We start from the raw sequence: 12,563 nt of genomic DNA, 5'->3' as shown, positions 1-12,563 counted from the left end.
AAAATAAAAATCAGAACTGATAAATAGTAGAAAGACTAACGTACAAAGTAATTATTTCATTTACGTTCTCAGTACTTTTCCTTTGTTGTAGCTGTTCCTTATCACTTTAAAAGTAGATTGCCCCAGTGAACATCCCCACTTGATAATGAACCAGTAATCACCATTCAGCAGCTCAAGTTATAGTTAGTGTCCATGACCTTCCCACTCCTTATGTGTCCTCTCTCAGCATGGGAAACCTGCTAGGACTTGCAGTGTGCTCTGACGGTCAATCAAATAGGGCAGTTTGGGAGGAGAGTGAGAATGAGATATAAAGCCTATCGGCTATTAGATTCTAAAAATGTCTTGTACCTGCTACTTGTGTATCACATGCTTCTGCTGATCCAAACATCCACTATTTTTTTTCTCTTTAAAGTAGATGTTCAGGTCTAGTTTGATCCAGAAATCATTAAATAAAACCAGCATTGTAGCTAACACTAAGGTAACAAACTCTATTTAAATATTTAAGATTGGTAATGCAAACTCATGTTCATCAGAGTTTGTAGGCAAAAACGACCTATCTATTCCTCCTTATTTACTGCTGTTCAGTTTAACAGTTTTTAAGCGTTTCTGTTGACATTGTGTGCTATGCTTATCATCAGTAGTTTGGTAAGAACTGAAGTTTTGTTTTGTTTGTAGACTTTGACTACCTTTGTTTGATATACCATTTTAAAGAACTTGATTAGTTTTTGTGGTATTTTCCTTCCATTTATAATTATCTGTCAACACTAGAAAAACTGGCCAACAGGCTTCTGTGTGTAATTACTCCATGGCATATGTTGCATCTTATAGATCTAAGTCAAAAGCAGAAGGATGGTCATACCTATCCATTCACAACCAAATGTTGAGCCCAAGTTGTTCAAATCTAATTACTGTCTATTTACATGCCAGACTTTCTCACCTCTTTTCTCCTTTCAATTTCTAGGATTTGGGAATTTTTGTAAAGGTAGAAAGAAATGTTGTGGTTATTTTTTTTTTTTTTTAGTGACATAAAGGAGGGAAAAGATTAATATAGTTAGCAGTTAAAAGGATTAGAATTTATCTGCTTGCACTTGATCTGCACAAAATAGAGAATGTCTTTCTGATTCAGATGTATTTTACCCAATCTTTATGCTGGAGCAAGTGTTTACTGAAAATATTTGGCAATAAAGAAGGAAGATCTGTCTGTAACTGTAGTAGATCAGGATTTGAAAGTATTTCACAGCTGACTGCCTATATAATTCAAGATTAGATTGATAACTAAATAAAATTTTAAAAGAACAATTGAAAAAATGCATAAAATCTGTATACTTTAAGTGTTTGTATTGCATCATTAGAGTCATGAAAAAAAATTAAGGAAAAACTCTCAAAATGAAATGAGGTGTTCTGAACTTTCCTGTCTACTCCTTGGTGGCTATGGTTGAATAGACAGTACATATTAGCATCAGAAGCACTCCTATTTTTATTTCAAATTCAAAGAGCCTAATTTAAGAATTAAGGACAGCAAACGTTTTAATCTTCTGCATTTCTGGAGTTTCGTGCCTGTTTTGTTGAAGCATTATTAATTGATGGAAAGCAATATGAAAAACATTGTTTTCTCCGTTCCATCAAGTTTGCACATCAAGTATACTTTAAAAACAAAGCCTTATTTTGGCCTATGTAAAGCACTGTGTTCCAGAACTAGTATAGAGCTTAGCTTCACTTTTCAGGCTGATGGGTGGAGTTTTTGCTTTATTCACCGCTATACGTTACATTCCTATGAACATCTAAGAAAACATGCAAACTGACACAGAGGAAAAAATGATATAGGAATCAAATGTATGCTTTGTATACCCCTTCCCTAATAGGCAGAATAGAATTTCTATTCCCCCTGATCTGGTTTTGATTATGCCTCAGGTAGGTTAATGTCATCAATGACTTCAATCTGAGCTTTGTTGTAAGAGGGTCTCTTTCCTGCACTGGATAGGTCATAGGATAACTAAGCTAGTTGATAAAGAAGATCTGAGTTTTCTATCTAAAGAATCTATAAATAACAATAAACATTGTGAGTAATGTTCATTGGAAATAGCCAGCTATCAATAATTTACAGTTCAGGAAACAACATGGCAGAGGAGGTCTCCTTTTAGATAAATGTCCATTTTACAACAGTTAAAAATTACATAAATGTTGTCTGAGTCTTGATGTTTAAAAATGACATCTCACGGCAGGAAATACTAATTTAAAGGAAAGAAAGTATGAATTCCACTTCCCACTCAGGATAAAATGAATCGTCTCGCATCCCAAAAGGTCAACCGGATGCAGAAAATTTCCCTTCAGTTCCTTCAAGAAAAGCTCTAGGTCCAAATATAAGTAATATTTTTTTCATCTTTATAACAGAAACTATTTGAAAAAAAGTTCAAGTTGGCGGTTGATAAGTGTGAATTTAAACTTGTTAAAATTAATCATCAGTATAGAGCCTGAGTGCTGGCTGTGGTGTTGGAGTACCTTGAACATCTCTTGACCTCTCCCTGCCAGATTCATTCCTGTGAGGAATTTCTGCAGGGAGTGGAATGTGACACACATGGCACAGTCTCTTCAGTGAAGTGGTTTAGGTGCCTGTGTGTATACTGACTATGCAAAAAGTTGCGTGCTACCTGTGGCTGTGTTGCACTGCACTTTAACGACGTTGCCTGGAAGTCTATTTTTGTTCTAAATGATGAGCTTCTTAAGTACACTATCTTTATCTATGCCTCTTAAATTAAAATTGTATTAAAATTTAGAACATGTATATGATTTGTGTATAGGCATACTATGTGTATATTTTTATAATTCTGTGAATAATGGAGGCTTTTTGCTTGTTCTTTTTCAGCTGTTCCATTGTTTTTTCAAAAGAATTTTCTTGCTGTCACATGTTGCAGTTTGCTTCATATAGTATCACTGGCTTTTTTTTAGTAGGATCCCTTTTGAGGAAATAAACTACTCAACTCCAAACCAAATGCCAGACTGTGTTAAAAAAAACTAAGTGATTACTAGCTTTTAGGCTATTAGCTTTATGCAGTCTAAAAGAGAATAATGAGGCTGTAAGTCAACATAGGAGGTTTCACAGCTATTAACTCATCTACTCTCCTTATGCTTACACTGTTTTTTCCACGTATCCCTGTTGCAGAAGGCAGCAAATATCACTGATTGCGTTGAATAAAGATGCAAGAACAACTGTATAGATTTTCAAATGTGGTGAAATTGGGCTGGAATCTGTACAAAATCAATAGAATTTAAGCTATTGATTGACTGAACAGACTGCACAGGTTAGTAACTAATTGGTTGCTTTCAACAAGCAGGAGGTTTAATATGGTTTTAAAGTGAGTTGTGAGTCACTAACTCACAATGTCAGAGGACAGCTGTACCATGACCATCCAAGCTTAGTAATTAAATGGCATACAGGTTAATTGCAGACTGGAGACTGCAGTTAAAGTATTGGAAGGAGTCTGCTGAATAATGCTCTTTATCTGTGGATGAGAAAAAAGTCATTATGGAGAGAGCTTTATCAGTGTATAGTAATTGCAAATTCAGTTTTTACTGGAGCCTTATTTTAAGGTTATAATAATGCAATAAGTTTATAAATTGAAAGTATTTTGTAAGACCAATGTAAACTGTCACCAAATACACCTGAAGTTTATCCCAGAATTCCTGAGAATTTTTTTGTTGCCTTGGTTTAACATCCAGCCATGGCAAGTTATGCTTTTCAGGATGCAAAACTGATAAATTTCATGTGAAAGGTTAATGTATACATTCAAACCATCATGTCAGTCTGTCTTCATGAATCAGTTTTATTATAGCTCAATGGTTTTGATTAGTGTTTATTGGAAGTGAGAGTAAGCCACGTTAATGATGGTTCTTCATATGGATTATAATTTTATAGCTTATTGCCACCCAGAAGTCACTTCAGCAGAGTACTCAGATGTGCGTAAGTGCTGTGCTGAATGACAATTATATGACACAGCATGTGCACTTGGAAAAAATAACAGTACTGCTATAAAAGACATGAAGTTGCATATATTATCCTCTTCTTGAGGAAAGGATGGCAAGAAGCAAAATGTACACGGCAGATGTTATTCCTGTTGCTGCATTAATTACTCAGTTCATCTGATAGTAAGGGTAACTATGAGGTCTTAAGCAGAACAGTAACATAGTGCAACACAAGTGATGTAGTCTGTGAGGTAAAAGCTTTTTCTTGGGAATGCAAGCAGAAAGAAAGCTTTCATAAGTAGTTTGTTTGCAATGATTTGAAGTTCAATTGGGTAAGTAGTCATGATAGTTATTTGATTATGAAAAAAATATTTGGAAAGTGCTTTATATGTTCCTGTACTTTCTTTTCTCCTCTGGCATCCTGCTGCTCAAGGATACAACCAGAGGGCACCAATTTGAATTTTAGAAGGGAGTGAGAAAGAAATCACTAATATGATTGCTTTAATCTGAGTTTTGGATTAAAGCTGAAGTTGCCGGTAGTTTTTGTGCTTCACTGCTTCCAAGGTTGTTGAAAACAAAGCGTTTTGATTTGATGCAAGAACAGGTGTTATGTTTGTTTGTGATTTTATGGCTTTGTGTTTGTTGCTGTTGTTGATGATTTTGTTTCGTTTTGTTTGCAGGATTGTTTCCTGCAGTGCTGAACTTGGCTACTAATGCTCTCATCACAACCAATGCTACCTGTGGAGAAAAGGGTCGGGAAATGTACTGCAAACTTGTTGAGCATGTTCCTGGACAGCCTGCAAGGAACCCTCAGTGCCGTATTTGTGATCTAAGGAGTAGGCTTCCACATCGTAAGTGTGCCCTCTTTTCATTTATTTCTTTTAAATGCAATTTTTTTTCACAACAGTTTCAAATACTCAGCAGACAAAGCTGTTTGTCATTGGCCTAATTACTATAAAATGACTGTCTCATTCTTGCTGAGAATGCTTGTTTTTTCTACTAGTATTTCAAAATCTGTTATGTGTACTCTAACTGAATCTTTTAAGTGAAGCACTGCAGTTCAGACCTAGGACAATTAAGTATCTTTGAGTATCTACAAATATTTTTGAACTCTTCTGCTGTATGCTGACTATTAATGAAAACCAGATTACTATCCTCTGTATACTTGCATGCTGATTTTGAAATTTCAGCCTGCAACATCTGAAATCTTAGCTAGAAGAGGAAGGGAAGGGCTCAACTCCATTTATGTTCAATTGTGTTTTGAAGCTTTCTTTCTTAGCTTGATGCTGATTAACTTTCACTGAGCCAGCAAATAGGAGATAAGCAATTAAACCAAGTAATTTTTCATTATCTTAAGTTTTAATATGAAAATTGATCAGTGCAATCATGGCTTTTTTTCTTAAGGCTGTCAGCAATCAAAGTAATTTTTCACATAAATTTATCATCAGATCCAGAGATGCATGTTGCTATTAATTATTATTAGTTTGGTAGATTGAAATAAGAGAACTTCATTCTTGATCATACAAGTCATAGGAGTGTAATTTCACATGGGCTTGCAGTGAGACTTCAGTAGAACTAACTTTGTCAGATTTTTCTGAGTATCTCAGCCAATAAAGGGAATGGATTATTCCCAAAACTCTTATTTCTAGAAGACAAAAGTTTTTTACTGTCTTGTTTTTATACTTAGCTATCCCTTTTCTATCTTCCTCCACTTTGATTGTGTTATCTAGAACTAAGCAAGCTGCAGTTCTTGTAGTTCTCTTGATGTTTTCATCTTAAAATTTACCTGAGCTTTTATCAGCACTGCAGAGCGATTCAGATTTTCTTCCAAATAAGCAGATGATATTCCAATTTGTAATCTTAGATATGTCACCATTTTAATAGTTTGATACCATTGAGAGACATTTAGCTAGTTGGCCACTGTTGTCTCTAAATACTCTCCTGCTAAATGGTTACTTACCTATTTGCTTCCCATCTTGTATTTGCAAAGCTAATTACAATTGTTCCAGCATAGACAACTACTTTTGTCTGAATACAGTTATGTTGCAGCATACTCTTTTCCCACAGAATTTTTGTTCAAATTTTGTCGTCTTCAATTGTAGTAAATGCTGCCTTCTCTGGAAAGATCAGACGATTTAATTGCATTCAAATGACATTATATCATAGCAGTGGGTGTCACTTGGTAGATTTATGGTGTTTTGGTAGCATTTTAGCTGGTAGAAGCACCATGCAATAGATTCTGTCCTTTTCTCTTTATGGAAGTGCATTTGGATGTGCATGCACATCATTCATACCCCATTTGAATAATGTGATTCTCCTCATTCATACCTTCTTCTAAACTTGAGTCTGTCTGAATTCCGAGAGACTCTTTTTTGCTGCCAACATCATCTCATTTTAAGGTTTTTAAATGTTCATTTGGCAGAAGGAAGTGCTTTATTTAAACAGAGATAGCTTGCTAATAGGAGAGCCACGTAATATAACCAGACTTTAAATGATCTCCCTGGGACGTGCAAGTCTGGAGTGTCTCCCCTTAATTACTGTTCGAGGAAATGAACACAAATTCCCTGGTTAATCGCATGTGAGCTTAAATTAAAGAATAGAGTTTGGGCTCATTCTAAATTCCCTCCCTTTGTCATCCACCAGAGAGGCTAGTTCTTGAACTGCATTTGCAGTCCAGTTCATTTTGAAAATACTGTGGTGTTTTCCCTTCCTTTTAAAATAAATAAAATGTGCTAGCAATTAATCAGTGTTTTCAAATTAATTATGGTTAAACTTTCATAATGATAATTACAGTTAATTATTTGTCATTTCCCATCTGTCTTTCTCATGACTTATCTTTATTATCAATTTCTCCTGAAGAGACTTGCATCAAAATTTCCAATTGGACAGTTTGTCACAACCACTCAGATTCACTGAGTTTGATTTACAGATGGATTTTGCTAGTTCTCATTTAAAGCTAAGGTTTGTGAATATGATCAGAGCTGTAAGAATTGACAAAATCTAAATCATGGGTATTTTTTTCTTTTTCTCTACAATAAAAAATGCTATTAACACCACTTGTAACACAAGGATTGTAACTTTAAAGGGTTGGTGCTCACTGATGCCATTGAATAATTTGGTTTTTAAATTATATATATATTTTTTTACATTTCCAATTTTGCAGCCTTATGCTTTCACTTCAAAGCCCTTTAATTATATCTTGTTCAGGTATTCTAGCTTTCCTTCATGAGATAGGGTTCCTGTCCTCCACAGGTGGCTGATGTAGCAAGAAAACAGAGACACAAAGACTATCAATCTGAGTGGTTGATTTAAATATTAATTAAAATAACAAGTAAATTAATCAGTTCATGAATAAGTTCTTTGGAATCCTTGGATGAGCTAATAATGAAGCATATTCCAGTTTTATACACTGTTGTATTTTATTATCTTTGGGTTATTTTTAACCATGATGTATAGGCTTGCTCTACATAATTAAGGAGTTCAAAATACTTCAGGTTCTTTTCTTGAGGCTTTGATATTCTCCAGTCCATACAGATGAGAATCATGATTTGGACATAAAACCCAGACCAGTGCGGTATTTTTCTCAGCCTAAGTAACATCAAAATACTTTATAAGACGACTTCAGTAACTTAGAAAATCTGGAAGCCTAAGACTAATTCTCTTCTGTAAATAAATTTATGGCCAAATTACTCAAGATTTATTTGGGACACTGCAGCACAGTATGGGGACATGAAAAAATGCATCTTGGATTGTGATATGAATGTTTATAAATCTTTGTAGACATATATGATGAGTAAGACAATTTTCCAATTGAGAAATATATTATGTAAGATGATATGATCATAAGTTACGATTTCTAAATTACTGCCACGTGTGCTTAGAAATATAACTGCCATAATTACTCTAATTTCTGCTTTCTCTGCACAATGCATATCAAGATTCTGATTTGTTACAGCATTAGAGACTTAGCAGTACTTAAGTGTGTAAAGTGATCACACCACGTGATTTAGAATCTTACATTTCCTACAGAATCAGGAGAACTTCTAATTGTATTTAAGAAGTCTTTGTTAAGCAAGATCAAAGAACTAATGTTAGATTAGCATTGCAGTAATAACCATAGAGCTGTGCTCCAAGAGAAAAAGTAGTTTCCTGTTTTATTTTGATGTGCTGCCTCATTTGTTCTGTGATTGTAATTTTAATCTAGAATTTAGGTCTAAAACCATTTAAATCTTTTGATCATTCTTAGATATATTGACACATTTCTGTTGCTCTAACAGAACGACATCCAATAACAAATGCAATTGATGGCAAGAACACTTGGTGGCAAAGCCCTAGTATCCAGAATGGAATCGAATATCATTACGTGACTATTACACTGGATCTCCAACAGGTAGACTTATTCTGTTTGCTTATTTCCTTTTCTTTTTGCACAGAAGCTCACCTGTTTTTACTTTCTTCTTTGCTCTGTGTTGCTTTGATGTTATGAAAACACTCTTGGCTTCTCCTATAGTGCTTTGTCATTTATATGGTAATGTGTATTTTTGGAAGTCATATTTAAAAATATTTTAAATATAGCTTTCTCATTTTCAGCGTGACATCTAGTTTGGCCCTATAAAGTGAATCAAAAGAAGGGCGGAATATTCAGAGGAATATTCGTGGGCACAATTTAGTTTTGACTAGTGTTGCTTATTGTTTAAGTAACACAGATTAATATAGTACTATGCACTCAACAGTACTTTAGCTGTACCAAGAATATATGTGCATATGGTGGGGTATTTTAAGGGACAGTTTGGAGAGTAAAGGGGAGGAGTTTAAGAGGTCTTTAAATTACCTTTTATCACTGAACCCTTACTTGACATCTATAACCCTCAGAATGAAGTTATTTGATACTTATAAAAATGCTATATAAATTCCAGGGATTTATAAAGTGGGTTTGAGGGATGAAGCAAAATAACTTTTTCATTATGCAAAATAAATACAGAACAGTTATCTGTCAATCCCCATGTTATTAAACTCGTCCATTTTGTATTCAACTGGCTAGATAACAAACTACGTACTCTTTTTTTTTTTTTTTTTCCCCCGCTTAGATTCTTCTCTGCTCTGTGACTGACTCATATTTGTCTGTAACTTTAACTGAAAGCATACTCTGTTTTCCAGGTTTTTAGAGAAAAGTGGAGGCCCTTTCCAGCTGCCCCTTCCTCTGTGATCTGTTCACTGAGATCAGTTTTTTGATTTGGTTTATCTATAGTAGTTTACCAGTTTCAAAGAGAATAATAGCTGATTACTAGAGAGGCTTGAATTAAAGCATGGCTTAATAGGAAAATTAAATCTAAGGTGTTGTACAGAGACATTTGTGGGCATGCAGACAAAATTTTGTTGCAGGAGGTGATAGTCTTAACTTAGTCTGGAACTCAGAACTTCAGCAACATGTAATGAAGAGCATAGTAACTTAAATTTCTAGTTTTGCCTTTTATTTCTTGAAAACAGTCATCCAAATGATCCGATGGTAAAAGTTTTCTTGAGAACTTTGAATCTGTGGCAAGGAAGCATTTGAAGGTCTCTTTACTACTTTGTTTGAATCTTTAAAGAATTATTTGCATTCTTGCTTTGGAGCACTTGTTATTGTGAAAAGAGAAATCCTACATATGTGTTCTTGGCCTTGTATCCATAAAAGTATTTAATGCTCTCTTCTGTTTCAGTCAGTAGAACTAAACTTTTAAATGGAAGCTTGATCTTAACTTGCCAATTTACAGAAGCTTATGTTTAAAATGTCCTTCAAACTTTAGAGTTAATTTTTTTTCCATATAGAAAGAGTTTGGGCCTCCTGTAGGCTTTGATCTATTAATATACAAGTAGCTCTATCATTAGAACTATATTAGTATCTTTGTGTTTTTTTTTTTGTCACTGCAGTTGTTCTTGTGTGGTTATTTAGGCCAGATCTGTTGAACTGCATGAACAAAACTGTTTACTTCTGTGTTTTTTTTTTGCTTCTTGTTTTATTCTTGCTGTGTTAATATCTAGATGGTTTTAATAAGTATAGAAGTCTGTACATCCTAAAATTTAGTTACTTTCTAGTATACTCAAAACTTGCAACTACAGCATCAGTGGCATGTTGAAGAAAAAGTACAAAATGTTCTAATGTATTAAAAAGCTTTTTTGTATGTTGTATGGAAGCAATCTGAGAATACTGCACTCTTTTGTGGCTTTGTTTTATTGTGTGTGGTTGTTCTTAAGTGGGACAACGCTTAAATATGAGCCTGCATTCATTATTCCCCCCCCACCCCCCTTGCTCTCTTGCTTATTGTTCCAAGAAAGCTTGGTGGTCCTCTTCCAGGGCTAATACTGATGCTTTCTCATAAATCCATTCCATTGTATTGGCTGAAATATGGAAGGAACAGTGTTGAGATTCCTGGGTTGATCAAAAAGGTAAGATAAGACCCTGCTGTCTGGCAATCACTTTGTGAACATAGCCCATGTAGTTAGGCAGATATGTTTACTTAGACCTTACGTGAACAGAAAACAGAGGCTTTGTTCCCCCAAACATAGCAAGAATACATTGCAGTTCACTTGTCTTCCAGTATTTTCATTAAGAAATGTGAGGGGACTGGAACTTTGAACCTTGGGGCCCCTTCCAATCCAAGCTATTCTGTGTTTCTCTTGTGTTTCCCTGTTACCTTCTTATACTGTCTTAGTTGTCCCCGGCTTGTTATTTCAACTGTGCTGCAGTGTTGCCAGCACATCTCAGGATAGCAGATAGAGGGTCCCTTCTAGCACCCTCTTATCTATCTGTGCTATCCTGTGCCCTTTTATGGGCAGGCTCACTGCTTTCCTTCTTCCCCTTCAAATTTAATTCAAAGCCTTGCCAATGAGCACTGCTAGCTTTTTCCCACAGACCCTCATCCCCCTGTAAGAGAGGTGAAATCTGTCTGGTGACTGCAAGCCCTGTGCCATGTAGGTCACTTCATTGTCAAAAAAAAACAAAAACAAAAATAAAACAAAAAAACAGTCAAAGTGTGGTGGTGTCATTAGTCACAAAGCCAAGTGTTTATAGATTGGATCTTTTCACTTCTTTCAGTGACCTTACAGGAAGCAGATGTAAAGATGATCTGTGCCCTTGATTCCTTCAGCAGACATCCCAAGGCTTTGAGGTCCATTTTGATCATTCTTGAACCACGTGTAGCTGCTTTGTTACCTCATCATATGGAAAAGCAGTAAAGGGTAAACGTGTTGATAGTGATCTTTGTAGGGTCTCTGGGTTTGGCTTTGAGTGACGGGTTTGTGTGCAACCAAACTAACTCAGGTTTGGTGAATGCAATGTTCACAGGACAGAAAGTGAGCTTTCTTTTTAAGTATGCTCCTTTTGAAAAGCTATGCTCTTTCAAAAAATACGGGAAAGATATGTAACAAAAGAGAAATGATTCCAGGAAGAAGGTATTCTGTGTGTTCGTACTGCCTGAAATCCTCAGTTTCATGATTTCAGTAAATTCAATCTTTAGAGGAAGATTGAGGAAAACCAGTTGCCAGTTTGAGTTGATGTGGTCAAGCCCATCTGTTCGACTTCTACGAACGACAGAGCACTTTCACTAACTAATTCCCTGATATTGTGGGGAATTGTGGTCGAACTTAATTCTCTGGTTGTAACTGATGGAAGTAGTATGTATGTTTTAATTGACTGAGATAGTGGAAGAACACAGAGACCAGGAAATCCTTTCCAAACATATCTTTCTAAAGAAGAAGAAAGTAGTTGATGTTCTTCAGAGCCTCATCAGATCAGGTGTAAGAGCAAGAATCGCTGTATAGTTGCGCTCTCTGTAAAAAGTGCTCTATTTCACATGAAGAGAGCAAGGATTCTAACAAGGTGCGCTCTGCTTCTGTGTAGAAATCACTGAACTCCCACTTGCCCTTTCCAGTCATTTTTAGAATATAAGTTTGGAGTAGTATGTTACATTTTGTAAAGTGACATGTCTGAAATTATACGTAGAACTGAATAACTGGAAGAAAGAGAAGAATGCTCGACCCAGTCAGAAGCGTTTTGAGAAGCATTTATGAAAAGCAGACAGCACTATTCTTCTAATGTTGAGCTCCATTCTGTAATTCTGTCTTGTTCAACTATAGTTTTCATGGAAGATTTGATTTTTGAATAATTTATTTGATTTACTTTAATGTTCATGAGTGGAAATACATGCTTATCAGTATATCTGTGTATGTATCACCTATCCTTAATGAGGATAATGCCAAGGAAAAGAATTGCTGAACTGAGTGTTTGCTTGTGCTTTCTATCTTCAGAATTGTACAGCTAAGTTCTGTAGCAAAAGACAGAAGTGATAGGACCAGGAAACTGTGACAAGATGAGTAGAGATTTGACTTTGTACAGAAGAATGACAGGTTAGAAGTCAGAGTAGCATTATGATTACTCAAGAGTAATATTTCATAGATAAATTATGGATATCACATGTATGACACATTCTGTAATCCAACACTTTGATACTGTTTCAAAATTCTTGATTTATTTTTTTAATTTCTTTGAGATATTGAATTTTTGGTTTTGTTAAGTACACAATGTATTTATGCATGTACTGCTATGCTGAGAACCACCATACGCA

At 35.3% G+C, this 12,563-nt stretch overlaps 1 protein-coding gene across 1 annotated transcript in view; it reads left to right on the top strand.

Moving 5' to 3' along the window:
• LOC109366116 (laminin subunit alpha-2-like) overlaps positions 1-12,563 on the top strand; it is a 45,605-nt gene that overhangs the window by 18,484 nt on the left and 14,558 nt on the right. Inside the window, exons 2-3 of the mRNA XM_031552215.1 lie at positions 4,632-4,811; positions 8,238-8,350. Coding sequence (XP_031408075.1) covers positions 4,632-4,811; positions 8,238-8,350 — 293 coding nt within the window. The remainder of the gene's footprint in view (positions 1-4,631; positions 4,812-8,237; positions 8,351-12,563) is intronic.

Source organism: Meleagris gallopavo, chromosome 2, assembly GCF_000146605.3.
Source record: "Meleagris gallopavo isolate NT-WF06-2002-E0010 breed Aviagen turkey brand Nicholas breeding stock chromosome 2, Turkey_5.1, whole genome shotgun sequence".
In the NCBI taxonomy this organism is placed as follows: domain Eukaryota; kingdom Metazoa; phylum Chordata; class Aves; order Galliformes; family Phasianidae; genus Meleagris; species Meleagris gallopavo.
The sequence above is the reverse complement of the archived record's forward strand: the minus strand, read 5'-3'. Positions and strand labels throughout refer to the sequence as shown.